The sequence below is a fragment of the Lagenorhynchus albirostris genome, chromosome 15 (genome assembly GCF_949774975.1).
Source record: "Lagenorhynchus albirostris chromosome 15, mLagAlb1.1, whole genome shotgun sequence".
Lineage (NCBI taxonomy): Eukaryota > Metazoa > Chordata > Mammalia > Artiodactyla > Delphinidae > Lagenorhynchus > Lagenorhynchus albirostris.
This window is the reverse complement of record NC_083109.1, coordinates 36,002,490-36,022,629: the sequence shown is the minus strand read 5'-3', so window position 1 is coordinate 36,022,629 and position 20,140 is coordinate 36,002,490. Positions and strand designations below refer to the sequence as shown.

Below are 20,140 nucleotides of genomic sequence, written 5' to 3'. Positions count from 1 at the left end.
GTTAAATAGTTTATTTCAACACTGTCATTTATATAATTGATGGAATGCCCATGTGGTCACAAACGAAAAATAATGTAAAATACTCAGTTAGCTGTACTCTGGTCTAATATCTTTTAGATAATCACGTATGGCCTGTAGCTCTATTAAGAATTTTGGGAAAACATATCATGGAATACTTTCTCATATGGTTACATATATATATATATATATATATAATATACTTACATATAGTTATATATATTTATTTAGATATATAAAAAACAGATAGTAAATTCACACATATACTCAAGACTTCATAGAATAGTTCTAATAAGGGTCGCATTTTTTGGTCTAATAACCTTGTGTTTAAAATATACTCATCATATGCTACATTAGGGGTTTTTCTCCAGGGAAAACTTACTTTTTGAAATTTCGAATGACTCGAACTTTACTGGCTGAATATAGTTCACCAGATTAGACATCTCTTCTGTGGCCATGGCCTCGCTCCCAGCAGTCCCCTGGAAGCAGGAGTAAAAATAACGTTCCCAGAGTCAGCATTATGTTTTCCCAGGGCAATGATCAAATGACCCAAGAGAGCAGAAGATTATCACGCCTCTTCTGAAAACGGTTATCGCCAACAGAAAATGGATTACAGGAGAAAGGAAAAGCAACACCTCACGTTACACAGTGCGGGGTGGGAGGAGGGAGGTTTAGGGGCAGCTCCCAGGGCACTCTGGGACCAGCGGTATCAGCACCACCCGAGAGCTTGTGAGAGATGCAGCCTCTCAGCCCCCTGCGCAGGCCTCCTGAACCAGAATCTGCATTTTACTGAGGTGATTCAAATGCACAGCAAAGTTTAAGAAGCCCTGAGCTGTGTCTCATCTGCCAAAGCAGGGAGTCCACAGGTGATGTCTGAAGTTACATACCAAGAATTCACTGTACAACATGAAAGTGAGTATGTAGGTGACCACTGGCTGAATCACGAACTGTTATAAAAAAAGGTTGCCGGTGGAAGTGGGTGGGGATGGGTAAATGTATATTGCTTTTTTTTTTTTTTATAAACTTTCCTCTGTCCCTCCCTTTCTGGCTCCTGGGCACCTATTAGGCAAGCAGCCGAAACAGTGTAGGTCAGTAGCTCAGGGTCTAGAGCCAGACTGTCTAATTTTAAATCCCAAGCCCACCACTTAGAAACTGTGCATTCTTGGGCAAGTCACTTAACTGTTCTGTGCCTCAGCTTGCTCACCTGTAAAATTATGATAAAATCAGTCCCAACAGCATATAGGGTTTTTGTGATTATTAAATGAATTAATTTATGTGAAAGCTCAGAACGGTACCTGGCACATAGTAAAACCTGGTGTTACTTTAGCTACTATTATGTATTACATACCACTTTGATAAAGTATTTAATAAAGAAGAAAGCCAATATTGCAGTATTCGTGTGGACAGACCTCTGTAGGCTGATCTAATATTTTCTCCTATTTTTAGAAGAGAAAATACATGGAGACATGGTTTCTTTTGAAAACTTCTGTAGCAATATTAAGGTTAAATGTGAATTGGGAAATATTCATTTGCAAACGGCCATCCAGCTAGTAAGACAGTTTTAAAATGATCAAAAATCACTGACAAAAAGTTTACACAATTGAAATAATTCTGGAAAAACTACTCTGTAACAGTTTTCCTTCTGGATATTGAGTTGAAATTTAGTGGGGAAACATAATCAAAAATTTACTCTATTAAAGGAAATAATTATAAGAGGAGGAACATTACGTGAGAACAGCTTATTATTTGTTATTTATCTGTATTAACTAAAATGTAAAGATACAAATACTGAGACACATACTTTCCAATATATTTGAAAGCAGATTCAGTTTAAACTTTTTGAACAAGACTAAAACAAAGTTTTAAAATTCCAGTTGACCTATCCTTGATTTGTTTCTGGATTCTGTGCAATGAATATTTCTGAGCTGATGAAGTTATTTGGGAAGCTTGAGCTTCTGTCAGTAGATAACCGTTAGTGGTGTTAAAATTACAATGGGGAATTCCCTGGCGGTCCAGTGGTTAGGACTCTGCACTTCCACTGCCGGGGACCTGGGTTCAATCCCTGGTGGGGGAACTAAGACCCCCATAAGCCAAAAAAGGGTCAAAATTATAACAACGAAATTAATGTCATGTTTATAAACATTTCTCCAAACCTCATGTCTTCTCTGGATTCTGGACCATTGACAATCCATTTAATTGCCTCAAAAATTGAAGCAGGCAGTTGGAGGTCACAAATTTTTTTTTGTTTTTTGGTACGCGGGCCTCTTACTGTTGTGGCCTCTCCTGTTGCGGAGCACGGGCTCCGGACGCACAGGCTCAGCGGCCATGGCTCACGGGCCTAGCCGCTCCGCGGCATGTGGGATCTTCCCAGACCGGGGCATGAACCCCTATCCCCTGCATTGGCAGGCGGACTCTCAACCACTGCGCCACCAGGGAAGCCCGAGGCCACAGATTTTGAATTCATTCTCAACATACCACATTTGATGGAAGGCAGCCTCAGCAACACTGTTCCTTAGAGAGAACTTTGCTTAATGCAATGCTTGTTCCTCTAGCGACCAGTTTGCATCTTCAGTTTTCAAACTCTTTTCACCACTAGATGGCAGAAGGCGACCAGGAACTACAATCCAGAGGGCGCAGTCTGGATGGGCAAGTTAGCTGAAAGCTTCTGTGACCAGAAGTCAAGCCCTAGAAACCTACCTCATCCATCGAGGACTTTTTACAGTCATCCTCATCGTCATCATCGTCACTCTCCGTATCAGCTTCTCCTGTCAAATTTTAATAACAGATCATGAAGTAAATAAGCATTTACAGGTTCGAAGCACATGTGACATGTGCATTACCCAAAATTTCCTTGGAAGTTGGCCTTTCACCGTTCTGAAGTTATTCTTTTGGTTTTTTAAATTTTATTAATTATACAGAATTATACTGACATTTTGAATATGGATTTAGTTTTCTAAATTTGATTTGTGAATACCATTTGAAATTTCCAAGCTCTATAAAAGATGCTTGTCTTTACATTTTTATCTATATGTTTTACAAAACATATGGTATCTTATACAGTTAGCTCTCTCTGGTGCACATATCCTATTTTGATGTATACATTCTATTTTAGTGTCTCCATGACCCGAAAACAGATAAACTATCACTTTACCACCTTTCCCTCTTCTTCCTGGTCCTGACTCTTCTGTGTGATGCTTGGCCAGAGCTCAGTGACCTTGTAGCTATGTTTCCAAGGCCAGAGAGGACATCACAGAAGTCGAGGTAGAGGACAAGAGCTGGGACAGGAATGGAGGCTACAGTAGCACACCTGATTCTACAAAACTGTAAGGTACCACCTGTATCCTGTGATTTGCCTGCAGGCTTATTTGATGGAGGCATTGTTGTCTAAACAATGCACATATCTTTAAAAATGGAGATATTCTGTTTAAGACGGCAGGATAAAATGGGTGAACTCTTAACGTAATTATGCATGTAAATCTACCTTGGTCAGATATAATGCAGCTTCACATGTAGTCAATATACAGTCATTTCAATAGATTGTTTTTCTCTCCAAAGTTTAGGTGGATGATTCCACCAGCTTAAATAGTCACACTGGTATGAGGCATTACATTCTTTTCAGCTCTGGGATTCAGTCAGACCCAGTAATATCACGTATGTAAAAAGATTTTCAAGTATAAAGTAAAGAAAGCATACTTTTAAATTGTTTGATTTGACTTCTGTCAGGGTCCATACAATGCAATAGGATAATAAGCCCAGAAGATGGCAATATTGGTTCAACAATGAGGCAACTAACATGGGCCAGTACCTCCCCTCCCTGCCTTCTATAAATTAGCTGCCCTGCGCAATCTCTATCAATGACACTGCCCACAGCACTGCCTCCAAGAAGCTTATAAATGTTTTCATTTGGCTGACAAAGTTCAATCGATTACTAATGATAGCAGTTAGCATTAGGGAAGTAACCTTTAGAGGGAAAAGATGTCTGGGACCAACATGGCTTATTATTTTCAGCTTGTTTATTAAAGAAAGCCACATACAACTGCTTTATGACGTTAATACTGTGTTAGTTAATCAGGGGAATCAATTCCACTTTGAAAAGAAAACATAGCTTATCCTATTAGAGACATTCTTTTAGGAGGTTGACACAAAACTTTTTAGAGTCAAATTTGTTGCCTCAAGTTTTTGTAACTATTTATCTTTTTTTTTTTAATTAGAGAAGGGGTTCTTTTTATTGAGTAATTTAAGAAGTTTGGCAGGACACTGCTTCATGTTACATTAACAACACACCAGAATTTCAAGTAATCAGGCCATTCTCTAGTTTATGTGGGAAGGAAAGAATTTGTCATTCTTTGCTCTACGAGCAGGGACCTGATTTCTCCCTTATAAGTGTCTGGAGGAATCTTGTTAAAAAAATATATATATATATATATATCCTAGTTCTTTAAGACAAGTGTACAGGCAAACGACTGGATCTCTTGGGGGAAGATCTGGCCAACAGGCGCCATGATAAGTAGATTAGCTTTGATATAAGAAACATGTTTTTCAAGTTATTTGAGTTCCCAATACTGAAAACATCTACAAACCAAATGGTAAATTAGCAGTGCTGTTTATTCAGGGCCCTACCTACATATTTAAATGTCCAAAAATTTCCATCGAAATAAATGAAAATTGCACAACAGAGTATGGGGCTGGCTTAGGAAATCTACCAAATTAGTAACAGATTGCTGCTCTTTCTCTGAACTAAGCAATAATATTCACTGCCTGTTAAAAATTGTTATTTGTGTTATGCATCCGGTTAATAAGAGGGAAGAGAACTGGGGAAGGCAGATGGTAAAACGACAAGCTCCCACATGCAAAGGAAGATACAATTTACTAGCTAACACTCAAGAGATAGAATCGTGCTGAGAAATAGGTGGCCTGTTAGTGACTTTTTGTTCCCAAACTTCAAAAAGAACATTCTCACTGAGAACAAAAGTTATTTTTGAAAAAAGAATCAGAATTGTGTAATAACGTTTGAAACACACATTTAAAAACTACCAAAAAAAAAAAATCTTTCAAGGAATCACATAACGTCTGTGGACAAGGATGTTAATCTAAACAATAAAAGTAATTCCCTGGTGATGCAGTGGTTAAGAATCCGTCTGCCAATGCAGGGGACATGGGTTCGAGCCCTGGTCCCGGAAAATCCCACATGCCGCAGAGCAACTAAGCCCATGCGCCGCAACTACTGAGCCTGTGCTCTAGAGCCCGCAAGCCACAACTACTGAGCCCATGAGCCACAACTACTGAAGCCCGGGAGCCTAGAGTCCATGCTCCGCAACAAGAGAAGCCACCGCAATGAGAAGATCGCACACCGCAACTAACAGTAGCCCCCGCTCGCCACAACTAGAGAAAGTCCATGTGCGGCAACGAAGACCCAACGCAGCTGGAGGGGGCAGGGGGCGGGGAGAAAAAAGTAATTGGTAACTGTAATGGAAAAATACCGGAAAAGTTAAATCAGAGTCTTGGCCAATCTTTTTTTTTCTGATTGCCGTAGAGTTTATATTTTAATTTTTAAAAATTATTTTTAAACCTTTTAATTGACATGTGATAAGTATACAGAAAAGTACACATACCATACGTGTACAGTGCCTTAACATACCAAACAGACCTTAGGAAACAGTACCCAGATCAAGAAACAAAATGTAACTGTGTCCAGACGCCTCCTTGGGTCCCTTTTAGTCACTTTTTCACCAGGGGTAACCATCTCCTGACCTCTAATAGTGCAGGTTAGTTCTGCTGTTTTGGTACTTTATATAGATGGAATCAGATAGTGGATACTTATCTTTTGCATTTGACTTCTTTACTCAACATTATGTTTCTAAAATGAGATTCATCCATATTGTTGTATGCACTGTAGATCATTATTGCTACATATTATTCCATGGGGTGAATATAGCACATGTATTTATCTGTTGATGGGCTATTCTGAATAGTGCTCTTTAAGCAATTCTTCACCAATGTCTCTTGGTGAACATCTACATGCATTTCTGTTGGGTATATACCTAGGAATAGAATTCTCTGGGGCAGAGGGTGTTCATATGCACATGTTCAGCTTAGCTTCTGTAGATGCTGCCAAACAGTTTTCCAAAATGATTATTCCAAGGTTAGCTAAACTTTTTATTGAAGAAGTTTCTAGATTTAAGCTTAAAGTTTCCTTTACTTGTTCACCCTCCTATCAGGGTGAACATATCTGCAATGCACTTCTAAGATTGCCAAGACTCTGACTAGAGTTGGAAAAGAACTTAGACTAAATGACAAATAATTCAAAGGAAATGGGTGACCACTCTGAATTCTTTTCTCATCAATCACAAAAATCTATTTCAACTTAAATCTAAACCAAAAATTAGTGACAGTAAATATCACCTAGTAGCTTTGACAGATAATTCAAGTAACTTTACCATTTCACATTTTTAAAGAGCTCTGTAGAATATGGATAAGTTGAATGGTCCAGAACTCTTCAGCACATCATCAATGAGAATCCATTTGATGAACATCTTGTGTCCAGACCTGTAGTTAGTGTCAAGGGATCCCTGCCCTTGAGAAGCTTAAAATAACATGGTCACTCCAAAGATTATTTGGCTTATGTGGTAGCCAGAAATTATGGCCTCCCCCCAAATGCCCATGTCCTATGAATATCTCCTGTGTCCTGTGAATACATTGCAAGAGGGAATTTGCAGATGAGATTAAGTTAAGGACCTTGAAATGCAAGAGATTACTCTAGATTATCTGGATGGGTCCAATGGAAAGACATGAGTTCAGAAAAGCAGAGGACCTTTTCCAGCTGTGGTCCAAGGGAAATGTGATGACAGAAGAAGTGAGATGGGACATTCCTGGCTTTGAAGCTGGAGGAAGGGGTCCACAAGCCAATGAATGTGGATGGCCTCTAGGAGCTGGAAATGCAGGGAATAATATTGCCTAGAGCCTCCAGAAAGGAAAGCAGCCCTGCTGACACCTGGAGTTTAGCCCAGTGAGGCCATGTGGGCCTTCTGTCCTGCAGAACTGGGTGTTCATATGTTTGTGTAGTTTTAAGCCTCCAGGTTTATAACAGAAGTCAAAACAACAACACGCTCTAAAACTGTGCCAGGTTGAAATGTTAAAAGTCCTTCTAAGTTAATTCCAGGGCAGCAATTCTTAAATCCATACATAATAGGGGAATGAGAGCCCGCCAGCCCCTCACCAGCTCCTGGGGACGAGGGCTCAAACACACTGGAGGAGTCGCTGTACGTGTTGGAAGTCTGTTCTGAGAGCTTCTTTTTGCCACTTCCTTCTGACGATTTGTGGGATTTCTTCTTATTTTTCACCAAAATTTTGTACATTAAGTCCAGAGGGCTTGGAAGAGGAACTCCAGATTCCAGCTAATGGAAAGAAAAGACACATTCTTTAAAAACACTGTCCCTTCCTTTCAAGTTCCTTCCCCAAAACAAACTCCCAGGACTGCATTAGATACCAAGGGCTTCTAGATTATTCTTTGCTACCTCAACACAGTTCATTAAGCTGCTCTAAGGGTGTTTTATGTAGGGGCTAGTTCATAGCTCTTGCTTTTTTCACATGAAAGGTATATTTTACTTACTGTACTGTAATTATTTTTCCATGAGAAATCTACATGAATAACACCACAGAAATGTACTGGGTGATTTGGCATGTTAACCCAAAGTTTCATAAGTTTTCTGATGGACCCTCTGAATCCAACCATCGTGATTTAGGACAGATAGGACGGCCTTGTCTTGGATTTTCAAAGGATGGAAGCCAGTTAGAGTGTGGCATCTGCCAGGAGGATGGTAAAGACGGGCAGGTGTTTCCAGGCAAGCCCTTAGAATCAACTTTTCAGATGCAGTTTGCAAAGAGCAAAATCCTCATCCTGGTAGTTAAGTTAACTACATCGAGGTAGTTAAGTGGCACATCTTCTTGGCATCAACAGAAGTGGACCAGCTGGCTTTAGATTTCCTGGCTGCCCTGAGATTCAAGCTATTTGCAAGCCTTCTTTCTGGTGTGTCCAGCTTGTACATCTATGGGAAAATCAATTTCCCTTGAGAAGGTTATTATATATTGTAACAGACAGAATGTATGCAAGTCCCAAAACAGGTTATTTTTAGAAATCTATGAACTCCTGTAAGCAGGCCCTCTATTCTTCACTTGCAACCAGTCCGGGGACTGGTATGAAATCATGCAAGGATGTGTGGAGACTGGGGAAAGGGTTGAAGACAGAAGAGGCTACTTGATGATCTTTCTGCTGCTTTCCTTCCCAAAGCAAGGATTGTTACCACGGCAATAGGGGTCCGGATTCTGCTGGGAGAGTGCAAGGAAGTGAGGGGTGGCCAGCAGGGATAGGCTGGAATGTCATTGTGCCACCTTCAATGTCCCATTTTGCTGACCCATTTCTTTCAAAGGGGTGTGATGAGGTTCCCTGGGAGGTGGCCAGAGCCTGTCCCTTGGGACTCCCTCTGTGGGCTGATTGTGGTTGTGGGAATTCTGCAGTCCTGACTGGCTCACATCGGGGAGGGAGAAAGCTGTGGGCAGAGGAAGAGGACAGATGCAGGTCTGTCCCCCTCAGGAGGTCCCTGCCAGCCTCCACTGGTCAGAGAGCTCATTGTCAACTCATAGCAAGAAACATAAACATGGAAAGGATGTAAGGAAGTCTCTCCCTAATCCAATCATAAAGAAGGTGTGCGTTCCTTCGGGATGAGCATCAAAACTGCTTACTGGGTACTTTTCCAGGGGCTCCATGAGAAGGGCGTCCCCGAAGATCAGTCGGCAATACTCTGCCATCTTGGCCTGCTGCTTTGGGCTGAGGGGAGAGAGAAGGAAAGCAAGCAAGCAAGAAGGTTATTCAAAGAGGCCGGACAGGATGACTTTGTGTTATCAATTACAGAGAGAGGTCATTTCCTCCTCCTACCTGTCAGGATTGTTTTTATTATTCTAAATCCCTGTTTACAATTCTGACTTGTGTGGATTTGAATGCCACACACAGGCGGGCAGGGGAGGCTTTTCGCAAAGCTGAGCGGCATGGACATAGATGGAGAGGACAGAAGGTCACCTGCCTGTCACTGGATGTTTGAATGTCGCAGAGTTACAGACTCAGTCCCTTTCGCTTAAGTTCCTGATTCTAAGTCAAATGCCAGATACTTGGCGGGTGGAACTCATTCAACTCTACATGAATTCTTGGGTGAAATTTGTCTAATGGACAGAGCTGCACTGCAAAGAAGTGTTTACAAGGAGGTGAGGGAAGAGAGCAGAGGAATCTGGACAGAGAAAGGGAGAGAGAATCTCAAAATGCAGAAAAGAAAAGGCTGACAGGCAGAAGTATGTCCACTTGGGAGGGGGCCCTGGAGGAAAGACAAGAGAAGCAGGCACCTTGGGGAAGGGTGTCTGCAGCCCTTTTGTGCACTAGAGGGAAGCAAAGGTGGCGTTAGCCTGATGAGGTGCCAGTAGGAACCTGGTTTGATTGGAAAAGGTTGAAGCTGCTGGGTTCACTGAGCTGAGCTCCGGGCTATCAACCACTCAGGATCTATAAAACGCAGAGGAAAGTAATTGTTCTTGGAAAGGGGCAGAGGATGCTGAGAAGATGAAGTGAAATAATAGATGAAAACACTTTGAAATGTAAGATGATTGATCCTAGAGATGCAAGGCAGCCTCCGCCAGCTAGACCAGACAAACGAGGGTCCGTTCACATGTAAACACAGTTGATGTGAGGGAACATCCTTAGTCTTTCAAAACTCCTGCTTCCCTCAACCTTTTAAAAAAGCAATTCTCATTCTGTAGGATGTTAAATATCATTATAAAGATATCCAATTCCATCGGGTTTTATGGACTGTGATTTTGACCTATAGGCTGTCGGACTTGATTTCCAGTAGTTGTCTCTATGTGCTGCAATGTTAATACATTTTAGCAGAACTGGGGCTGTAGTAAGAATAGGTAAGTGATAAAAATCCTTCTTAACTACAATTCAAATCGATTATAAAATGTGATTCTTATTTTCATTCCTTCTACCATGACTGTTAAACCTGGATCATGAACTGTTTTTTCACGGGAAGGGGGGTGCTTTGGGGGTTCAAATCAAACTGCGATGGTCCACAGGGAAAAGCACTCTATATCACCCTTTTAAAAAAACATATATTTGGGGGATCAGATGAATTCTCTGGGCTTCAAATATGAGCCCAAGGTCACTGCTTTCTTGGAACTGCAAGGGGAGGCAAAGGAAAGATTCAGAGAAGACCTACATGACAAACTCCCAAATTCTCATCATGCCTTTTTTGACCCGTAAGAGATTTTGCTGGGCAGCTCATGTAGCTCTCAGAATATCCTGCAGCTTTCTCCAGCAGTATCACCGAGGGAGGAAAACCTACCAATTGGAGAACTGATCCTGGAAAGCACTGGGGCTGGTTGTTTAGGGATGACGTGTTATAGTTAGGGAACAAGCAGAAAAGTGACTGATTTAGCAGAGCAGCCTTGGGCATCCACAATTCAGACACCCTTGCTCAAAAGACAGCTGGCCGTGGGGCTCCACCAAGCCAGCGAGCTCTGTGTCTGTAGCTGAGACAAATCCATTTGTGCTGGACCTACACTTTCCAGGTTGCACAAAAGAAATTGTCCAACCCTCCCATTTCAGTTTCATGGAATGATGCTATTAAATAGAGCTTTGCTACTCCAAGTGTGGTCCATAGACCAGCAGCATCCACAGGGCCTGGAGCTGGTTAGAAATGCAGATTCAAGGCCTCCTAGGAAGGCAGGCAAATTGAGTAGAAATCTCTGGGGAAGCAGGGCTCAGGGGTCCTAAGAGGCCCTCTGGGGGATTCTCATGCACGCTCAAGTTCGAGAACCACTGTGATGGACGAACCAAGTCACCAGGTGCTTAAGTAAATGACACTTTTCTTGAGGGCTGGAACTTGAGAGCCCCAACTTCCTTTGAACAGAGGCCTGGAGGGAAAAGGAAGGACTGTACCCCAACTCCCTGCTTTCAGGACTTCTAGTGGAGCCATAGGCTCACCAGTAGAGGGATTTCGGGGTGGTGTTCCAGGTGTCCCTAAGCAGGTGAAAGGCAGAGTCCTCTGTCCTCTGTCAAGCTGTCCCCAAATCAGGCCCTGAAGGATTTTGCTGGAGCAAAATCTCACTTGATTCCACTAAAGAATCACCTGGGCTGTTAATGCTGCAGGTGGCAGGGCCCTGTGCCCAATCCCCTGATACACTGAGCTGGGAGCAGAGCCCTGGAACCTGCACTTGTAACAAGCCTGCAACTAATTCTGAGGCAGGTGGTTAATGGACTACGGTGTTTACAACTGTGCTCTGACACTTCACCAAACCACCTGGGGTCTTAAGAAAATGAAGATTCCAAGGCAAAGTTTGAGATGGAGCTCGAGACTGCATTTCTAACAAGCTTCCCGACACGCAGATGCTGCTAGTCGATGGATCAATGTCACTTTGAAGAGCAAGCATCTGTGTCTGACCTAGACTTCTAAAAACCTGCTTAAGCATCAACCGAGTTGGAAAGAACAAGAGGCAGGTGTCCAAGGAGAAAGGAAAATGTGCTATTTGATAATCAGGCTCTTCGTGTTCTCCACAAACACACATGCACACCTGACAGGGAACTGAATCAGAGCAGAGAGAAAACTGAATAGAAAAAGTCAGAGGAAAACAAAACAACTTTAATTGTGGGGCCAGAACTGCAGAAACAAGACATTGCATTGGCCACGAGAGAGCAAAAAAAAATCCTGAAGCATTTGGAACATCAACATCAGCTACCATGGAGATGAAGCGAGAGGAAAATATTCACAAATACATTTTGAGCTTCAGGCCACAGCAGACCCATCCGGTCACATTTAAACACCTGGCAAAGTGGTCAGTTTTCTGACCAAGGAACAGGCCCACATCTTCCAAGCTGAACTAAACCAACCTCCTTCCCTATAGATGAGGGATCTACAACTCACGGCTATTAAGGAACTTGTCCAAAATCTCACATTCTCTGGGGCTGAACCAGAGCTAGTGGCTTCTGCACTTGAATTCAGTGGAGAACTCCTTTAGTGAAAATGCTAGTTCACAAACTAGGTGGCCCATCAGTTAATTAGGACTTTAAAAAAATTTTATTTGCAGAAATTCAAATAAGGTATGGGGGTGAAGCTCAGGAATCTGCATTTTATGGGATTCTGATGTAGCAGCTGGAGAAGGATAAGTCACCAGTGGCTCAGGGCAGCTTTCTCTTTGCTGTCCATGGATAGGTGATTTCAAATATTTGGAGAGAGAACCAGAAAATTAAGAGGTTTTCTTCCTTTCTTCCAGTGTGGGATTGTTTTGGAGTACGGCTCAAGTGGGCTGGGGCCAGGGTTCTGAATCTGGTATTTTGTATACACAGCACAAAGGAGAAAAAAAGAACTGCTGCTAGAGGTAACATATAGGTTTCAGATATTTTGGGGGCTGTGTCCCTGTGTCACTGTGTTGGGTAGGATTCTGAGGGTGTATCTAGTTTCGTGGGGAAGACTGCTGTTACCGATGAATGGTGTCTGTCACTGGTTCTTTCATCAATGAGGTGGGATGGCCTGCAGGTCAAGCACAGGGTTTTACCAGCAAAGGAAAAGCTTGCAGGTTTTCTTTGGGTGTGTGATAGTCCAGCCAGGAAAGAATTGTAGCTGAATGATGTTGATATGTGTGTGAGTCTCAAGGACAATGGAAATAGGAAGCAAAAACTTCCTTCCACAATAGAATTCAGTATCTCAGTATTTCACTGCCATTCAGTTATCTCAGTGGTTTGGGATCAATATCATGGCATCCAGGGAAGGTTGTTATCCTGTTTTCTTTTGTATTCATGCACTATTAATGAACTTTTAACAGCTAAATTTCTCACTTTTAAACCAGAAAGGGCTGTATTATGGTACAATCTTTTTTGATTATGTGTTCAATGTGGATTTCGTTTTCATGCTCAGTTTGGCTCTCTGTAGAATTGAGGCTGAAGACTGAAAAAAACAAGCTGTGGTTAAGGGTCACGAGCCACAAAAATGTGACCATTCACAGGCAGTTGCCTTGTGGGATGCTCTGGTTGTCTTAATTCGATGCTTGGAAGGTTGCGATGCTTTTGTTTAGGTGTGGGGGGTGGAGTGGGTTAAACAGATGAGTTTTGAAGCTGTACTAGCCAGCTTTGAACCCCTGCCACATTTTAGCTGCATGACCTTGGGGAAGTAACTTACCCTCTTTGGGATTCAGTTTCATCATTTGTAAAATAGGGATAATAGTAATAATATTTACTCTTAGGAGCACCTGGCTTTGTGGTGAGGGTTACATGAGCTTATGCTTGGAATGTTGCTCAGCACATAATATACATTCAATAAATATTAGCTGTCATTATGTTTGTGGTAGTGGTGGCTCTTGATACCTCTCTGGCTGCATGGCAGAGTCCAGAGTAGCGGGTATGACTATCAAGAATGGAAGTAGAGTTTTTCATTTTGTCTAATTTATATAGAAACATTTCTTGAAGAAAATAAATGTGCTAGATTTGGAGATATTTCTCCAAAAAGGAAATGACTGATTGTCTAGGAACTAGAGTGCCTGAAAAAAAGGTGCTAAGGCGTTGTAGAGCCCAATTACAAATGGACAGGCCGAGGTGAGGAAAGTCACATGCAAATCAGAGCTGTCACAGCAAACGAAGTACTAAATACAGTACCTAAAGAGGTTCCCCCTTTAGTTAGAAAAGAAATAGTGAAACAGAATCAATTCTTGTCTCTTCAGTTGGCCCTCAGAAGTGGTAGAAAAACTATATGCCAAATGACTACATTATTCACTGGATGATTGTTTCCTAATGAAACAGAGTCATGAGCTGGTAAATGTAGTATGGATTTCCTGAGGGCAAGCTAGAAATACAGATAGCTATAATTTGGTGACTTCAAAATAAGGTCTTTCTCCACATATACATTAACAAATGATCACATTGAATTACTTTGAAATTTCTCAAGCTAAAATTTGGTCACTACCTAACTGGTTCTTTAAGGTTTAGTAAATCCTTTAAGAATCAGTGAATTGAAGCATGTGTTGCAAATTAGTTGGACAAAGGGAATCAGTGACCTGGGAAAGATTTTTGATAGGAAGGAGGATAAAAAAAGGATCTAAGGAACTTGTGAGCCAAATTAGGATAGGTGTTGTAGGCTTTTAGTTGAGAAAACTGGCTTAGGTGGTTGAATGAAACAAAGGGCTTCCCAAATGCTCTTTTGAGCAGTGATGGTCACTACTACATAGTCTTCAGACATTAATTCCAGGGACCAGAATTTTAGTTTCTTGAATTTTGATTCAGTAACAGATGAGAATCTTTCATGTTGAGGCTCTTTAGATTGAATAACTATATGATAAACTAACATCCTCGTGTCTGATGTAGATGTGTCTTACTCTGATCCTCTGTCATAAAATGAGTATAAGAGTTAAGTCAAAATTACCTATTCTTTGTAGAGCTCAGCAAAAAGTGCATGCTATTTTGAAATAGGAAAATATTTACAAATACTAACGAACAGGGGAAACCAACGAAAACAGGAAGGAGGGAGAATTTGGTGGTCTCAGTTCTGTGTAAGTTCAAAGTGGCAGAATAGAATTTATTTAATTTATTTAGCTTTCTCTACACCAGCTCCAGTGTGTACAGAACTGGCTATTTTAGGGTGGTAAAACTGACTATAAATCTGCACACAATAGAAGAAGCAAACGAAGGAGGATTATAGAAGTGGTCCCCTGAAATAGACACACCTGTTATACAAGGAAATGGGTTTCACTGCATTGTAAAAAGAGGAGTCCTTAATTTAAATCCTACCATGGCATGAAAATAGATTCCACAAGTCCAAGGGATCTTTTTAATGTTAACGAGATTTAAATGAATGAATTCCATTATATACAGATGAACACATGCCACTTAATATATAGCATAATTGAGGAACACCATTAGTAACATCAAATAATCTTATATCTGATGAACAATGACTAAACATGCCCTATTTGGGGAAAATACTCCCTATTGAATGTGCTGAATACTTACGAATCCACGTGGTTCTCAAATGAAAGCAGAATTGGAAAAGGTGAAGTCTTAAATGCACACTCAGCAATGGCTTCTATCACTTCCTAAAAATGAGAATACCTATATTCAATAAGCCAGAATTTTAATGTGTATAGTTTTTTCTTTTGGGTTCCACCCTTTAATATCACTGTCTTTTTCATTCATAGAATTTTATCAAATGGCTAAAATGGCTAGAAGCAGTTTGCACGCTGCTGGATTATAAATTTTCTTACTCTTGATTTAGGAAGATAAAAGAAAGAAAACTGGATTTGGGTGGAGCGGGAGTCAACTGTGAGGGTGAATGGTTCTCCTCTTTGGTAATTATATCTACTTTTTTTTTTAATAATAAAAATATCAGATCACATTATAAAAATTTTGGACAAGAGAAGGCAACATTTTTCACCCATAAATTCACCCTTTGAATCAAACCACTGCTGACATTTGGTTATATTTATTTCTAGTTTGTTTTTCGTATATCTGTATAACTTAGTTTTAATTACAGTAAATACTCTATTTGTATTTTTAAACATCGTTAAGAGATATAATTCACCCATTTAAAGTGTACAGCTAAATGGTTTTTAATATTCACAGGGTTGTGCAACCATCATCCCAGTCTAAGTTAGGACATTTTTATCACCCCCCCAAAAGCCATGTCCCCATTAACAGTCACTCCCCATTTCACCAACCCCACCCCACAGACTCAGACCTAGGCAACCATTAATCTACTTTGTGTCTCCATAGATTTGCTTACTCCTAACATTTCAAATAAATGGAATCATACAATATGTGGCCTTTTATGTCTGGCATCTTTCATTAAGCCTGCTTTCAGGGTTCATCCATGCTGTAACATGTGTCAGTACTTCATTCCTCAATCTGTATTTAGAAAAAATGTATAGGTCATAGTTTTAGTATCTGTATAAAATTCTAGGGAGTGGCAGTATCATAACTGATTTAACCATTACCCAATTGTTGGACAGACATATTTTAAGAGCTATCATTCAAATAATTCTCCAAAGAACCTCTTTATTTTTTTCCCTGATATTTTGAATTATTTTCAGGGAATGAATTCTTAGAAGGGGAATTATTAAATTAAAGAATAAGAATATTTTTACAGTCTCCTGTGTTTCTCCAAATTACTTTTCATCTTAGATTGCCTAGAGTAGTATATGAAGGACCAGATTTCAATGAATATTCACCAGCTTTGGGCATTTGTTTTCCTTATTGAACTGGTATTAAAGGATGATCTCATTTATTTTTAATTATATCAATGCCAATACTCCTGTGGCTTCATATCCATTTTTTTTTTTTTTTAGTTACGTTTATTCTTTACATCTTCTCCTCTCAAGTAGGAACTTTCACTCTGATCCCTTATGCCTGAGGCTTTTCCATTATCTTCTCTACCTTCCTTAAACAATTCATAGTTTGCTTTCTATCCATGCCAGAAAGTTATTTCTCCAGCCCCAGAGTATAAATAAGGCTTTCTAATTCTGTACTACATTTGCATATATCCTCTAAGAAGGATTTGCCTGCATGGAGCAAAAGAATCACTCACTGTTTCTTAAAAGTGAATCCACAGATTGCCTTTCATACATTATGATAGTTGATACCATCAAAAATAAGTACACTATAAATAGTAAGCAATGCCCAGATTTTAAACTCTTTATTTGATTTTTTTGAGTATAGGCTTTGGAGTCCAACAGGCTTATGTTTGAATCCTTCTTCTTATCCTTACAAGCTGTGTGACCTTGAGAAAAATAACTTAATGCCTATGTGCACTTGGCTTGCTGGCCTGTAAAGTACGAGTGATAAGTCTCATTCCACAAGCCTGTTGCAAGAACCCAGCAATCCCTCTACTGGGCATATACCCTGAGAAAACCATAATTCAAAAAGAGCCATGTACCGAAATGCTCATTGCAGCTCTATTTACAATAGCCTGGAGATGGAAACAACCTAAGTGTCCATCATCGGATGAATGGATAAAGAAGATGTGGCACATATATACAATGCAACTGTATATTGAGCTATTTGTAATGAGGTGGATGGACCTAGAGTCTATCATACAGAGGGAAGTAAGAAAGACAAATACCGTATGCTAACACATATATATGGAATTTAAGAAAAAAATGTCATGAAGAACCTGGGGGTAGGACGGGAATGGAGATGTGGACCTGCTGGGGAATGGACTTGGGGATATGGGGAGGAGGAGGGGTAAGCTGTGACAGGGTGGGAGGGTGGCATGGACATATATACACTACCAAGTGTGGAATGGATAGCTAGTGGGAAGCAGCTGCATAGCACAGGGAGATCAGCTCGGTGCTTTGTGACCACCTAGAGGGGTGGGATCGGGGGGTGGGGGGGAGGGAGACGCAAGAGGGAAGAGATGTGGGAACATATGTGTATGTATAACTGATTCACTTTGTTGTGAAGCAGAAACTGGCACACCATTGTAAAGCAATTATACTCCCATAAAGACGTAAAAAAAAAAGAATGCAGCGAGAGGAGGTAAAGGACACAGCTCGTGATGGGCAGATATTCTCAAAACAACTAAGGTTACTCAGCTTGCTGGTGCCTCCCCCTCCCCATTCACCCTAAACCCAACTAATACAAACAAGAGCTGCCATTAAATGAGCATTTGCATTCTAGGTACAGATCTTATCTCCCGCTATAAACATTCCTTAAGGAAAATATTATCTGTCATCTCACAAATTATAAAATGGAAACTCAGAGATATTAACCAATTTGCCCAAGGTCACAGAGAGGAGAGTCCAGAAAACCCCAGGAAAGTTTGTCTGACTCCAGAGTTTATTCTCTTAATCATTTCAGTAACTCTCATGCAGCTAATGACCTTAACCAGCTAAGATCAAAGACCTCAAAAGAATTGCACAGCACTATTCACAGTAGCCAAAACATGGAAACAATCTAAATGTCCATCAACAGGTGAATGGATAAAGAAGGTGTGGTACATATATACAATGGGGTATTACTCAGCCATAAAAAAAGAACAAAATAATGCCATTTGCAGCAACATAGGATGCAACTAGAGATTATCATACTAAGTAAGTCAGAAAGAGAAAGACAAATACCATATGATATCACTTACATGTGGAATCTAAAATATGGCACAAATGAACCTACCTACAAAACAGAAACAGACTCACAGACATAGAGAACAGACTTGTGGTTGACAAGGGGGAGGTAGGTGGGGGAGGGATGGATTGGAGTTTGGGATTAGCAGATACAAACTATTATATATAGAGAATGGATAAACAATAAGGTCCTACTGTATAGCACAAGGAACCGTATCCAATCTCCTGGGATAAACCCTAATGGAAAAGAATATTAAAAAAATGTATATATGTATAAAACTGAGTCACTTTGCTGTACAGCAGAGATTGGCACAACATTATACATCAATTCTACTTTGATAAAAAAAAAAGAATTGCAAATAGATATCTAAAGGAAGTGGGTAGTATGGGGAGAAAAGGGGGCTAGATTTTGTTTATTTCCTAAATTTGGCCCTGTTTTATTTGCTACTTGCAAAACACATGAGAGCCATTCTTGATTCCTCTTATTATAACATCTTTCAATTCATCTGTAATCCTGTCCAAAATATAATCAGAATATAACCACGTAGCAGCACCTCCACCTCTATCATCCTGACCCAAAAACCCTTGTAGTAACTTCTGGGATAGATTCTGTCATCATTCCCACATATTCACTACCCTTCCTGTGAGATCTGTTGACCATAGGCATGGCCCTGTGTTTTGTTTTGGTTGCCGAAATGCATGTGAAAATGGCACACCATTCTTTTGAGCAGAGTCTTCAAGAGCCATCTTGGGTTCTGCCACCTTTCTTTCCCCACTGCTGTGAGCCTGGTGATATCACATATTGGGGCTGTTCTTTCTGTATGGATTGCAGACAATACTGATGGCAGCAACAGTCAACATCTAACCTGAACAAGAAATAAACCTGTGTGGTTCTAAACCACTGAGATTCTGGAGTTTCTAGTTTTAGCAGCAAAACCTAGTGGAGGCTGACTAGTAAAGCTTTTAGCTGCTTCTATGTTTGCCTCCTGTACTGCCTACCACAGCCAGAGTGATTGCTCCTAAACATGAGTCAAATGATTTCTATTTCATTCCTTTGGAGTAAACTTTCAATGACCTCCAATTTCACAGAGTGAACTCCAAGTTCTTTATCAGATCCTGCACCTGCTATCGCACTAAATACTTCTTTTCCATTGTTCACACTGCTATAGTCCACTGACATTCTTGCTTTCCCTCCAATAGACCAAGCATTACTTCATCTCTTTGTTCATCTCTCATTTCTTTGTTCATCCTTGTTACTTCTTTCAGGAATACTCTTATCTGACAGCAAGGCTTAACTTCCTTAATTTTGAGGGGTGGTAATCTCTGCTTAAATTCCACATTACCAGGGTCTTCTCCCACCATCCTGCTGAAAATAGCATACCTCTAGCCCTTCTTTGCCTTCAATACTGATTAATGTTGTCTTAAAGGGATATTTCCACGTGCCATGTGGTGTGTTTATTTTGGTCTATTTCTCCACACTAGAATGTAAGCTTTTTAAGGTAAGCACTCAGTTTTCTCCATTGCTCTGCCCCTAGGATGTAGAAACTACTATGGAGCATTCTAGATGCTCACTAAATATTTCCAAGTGAATAAATGGACTCTTAAAATCATTAATAGAAGAGAGACACAATCTGCCTACTTGTGTTCCCATTTATTTCTCTACTGACTCTTTCAGAGGACAGCACATTTATCCCATAAAGGGCCAGGTAGTGAGTATTTTAGGCTTTGTGGGCTATATGGTTTCTGTGGCAAATATTCAACTCTGCCTTTGTAGCCCCAAAGTGGGCACAGATAATATGCAAACATGTGGATGTGCCTATGTTCCAACAAAACTGAATTTATGAAAGCAAGTGACAGGCTGAATGTGGGCTGCAGAAGATAGGTTGTCAGCCCCTGGACTGGTCTGATCATTGGCCTAAGCAAATCTTAAAATTTGACTGTAACCAAAGGTAAATGTAATTTTGTATTATAGAAATTTGAATGT

General features: G+C 40.5%; 1 protein-coding gene across 7 annotated transcripts in view; it reads right to left on the bottom strand.

The window, feature by feature from the left end:
• PLCB1 (phospholipase C beta 1) overlaps window positions 1-20,140 on the bottom strand; it is a 753,511-nt gene that overhangs the window by 201,092 nt on the left and 532,279 nt on the right. For all 7 annotated transcript variants that reach the window (XM_060122834.1, XM_060122832.1, XM_060122831.1 and 4 more), the window contains exons 12-16: window positions 15,053-15,135; window positions 8,758-8,842; window positions 7,235-7,412; window positions 2,716-2,783; window positions 401-497 (exon numbers count right to left, since the gene is read on the bottom strand). In XM_060122834.1, the coding sequence (XP_059978817.1) occupies window positions 401-497; window positions 2,716-2,783; window positions 7,235-7,412; window positions 8,758-8,842; window positions 15,053-15,135 (511 nt within the window). The remainder of the gene's footprint in view (window positions 1-400; window positions 498-2,715; window positions 2,784-7,234; window positions 7,413-8,757; window positions 8,843-15,052; window positions 15,136-20,140) is intronic.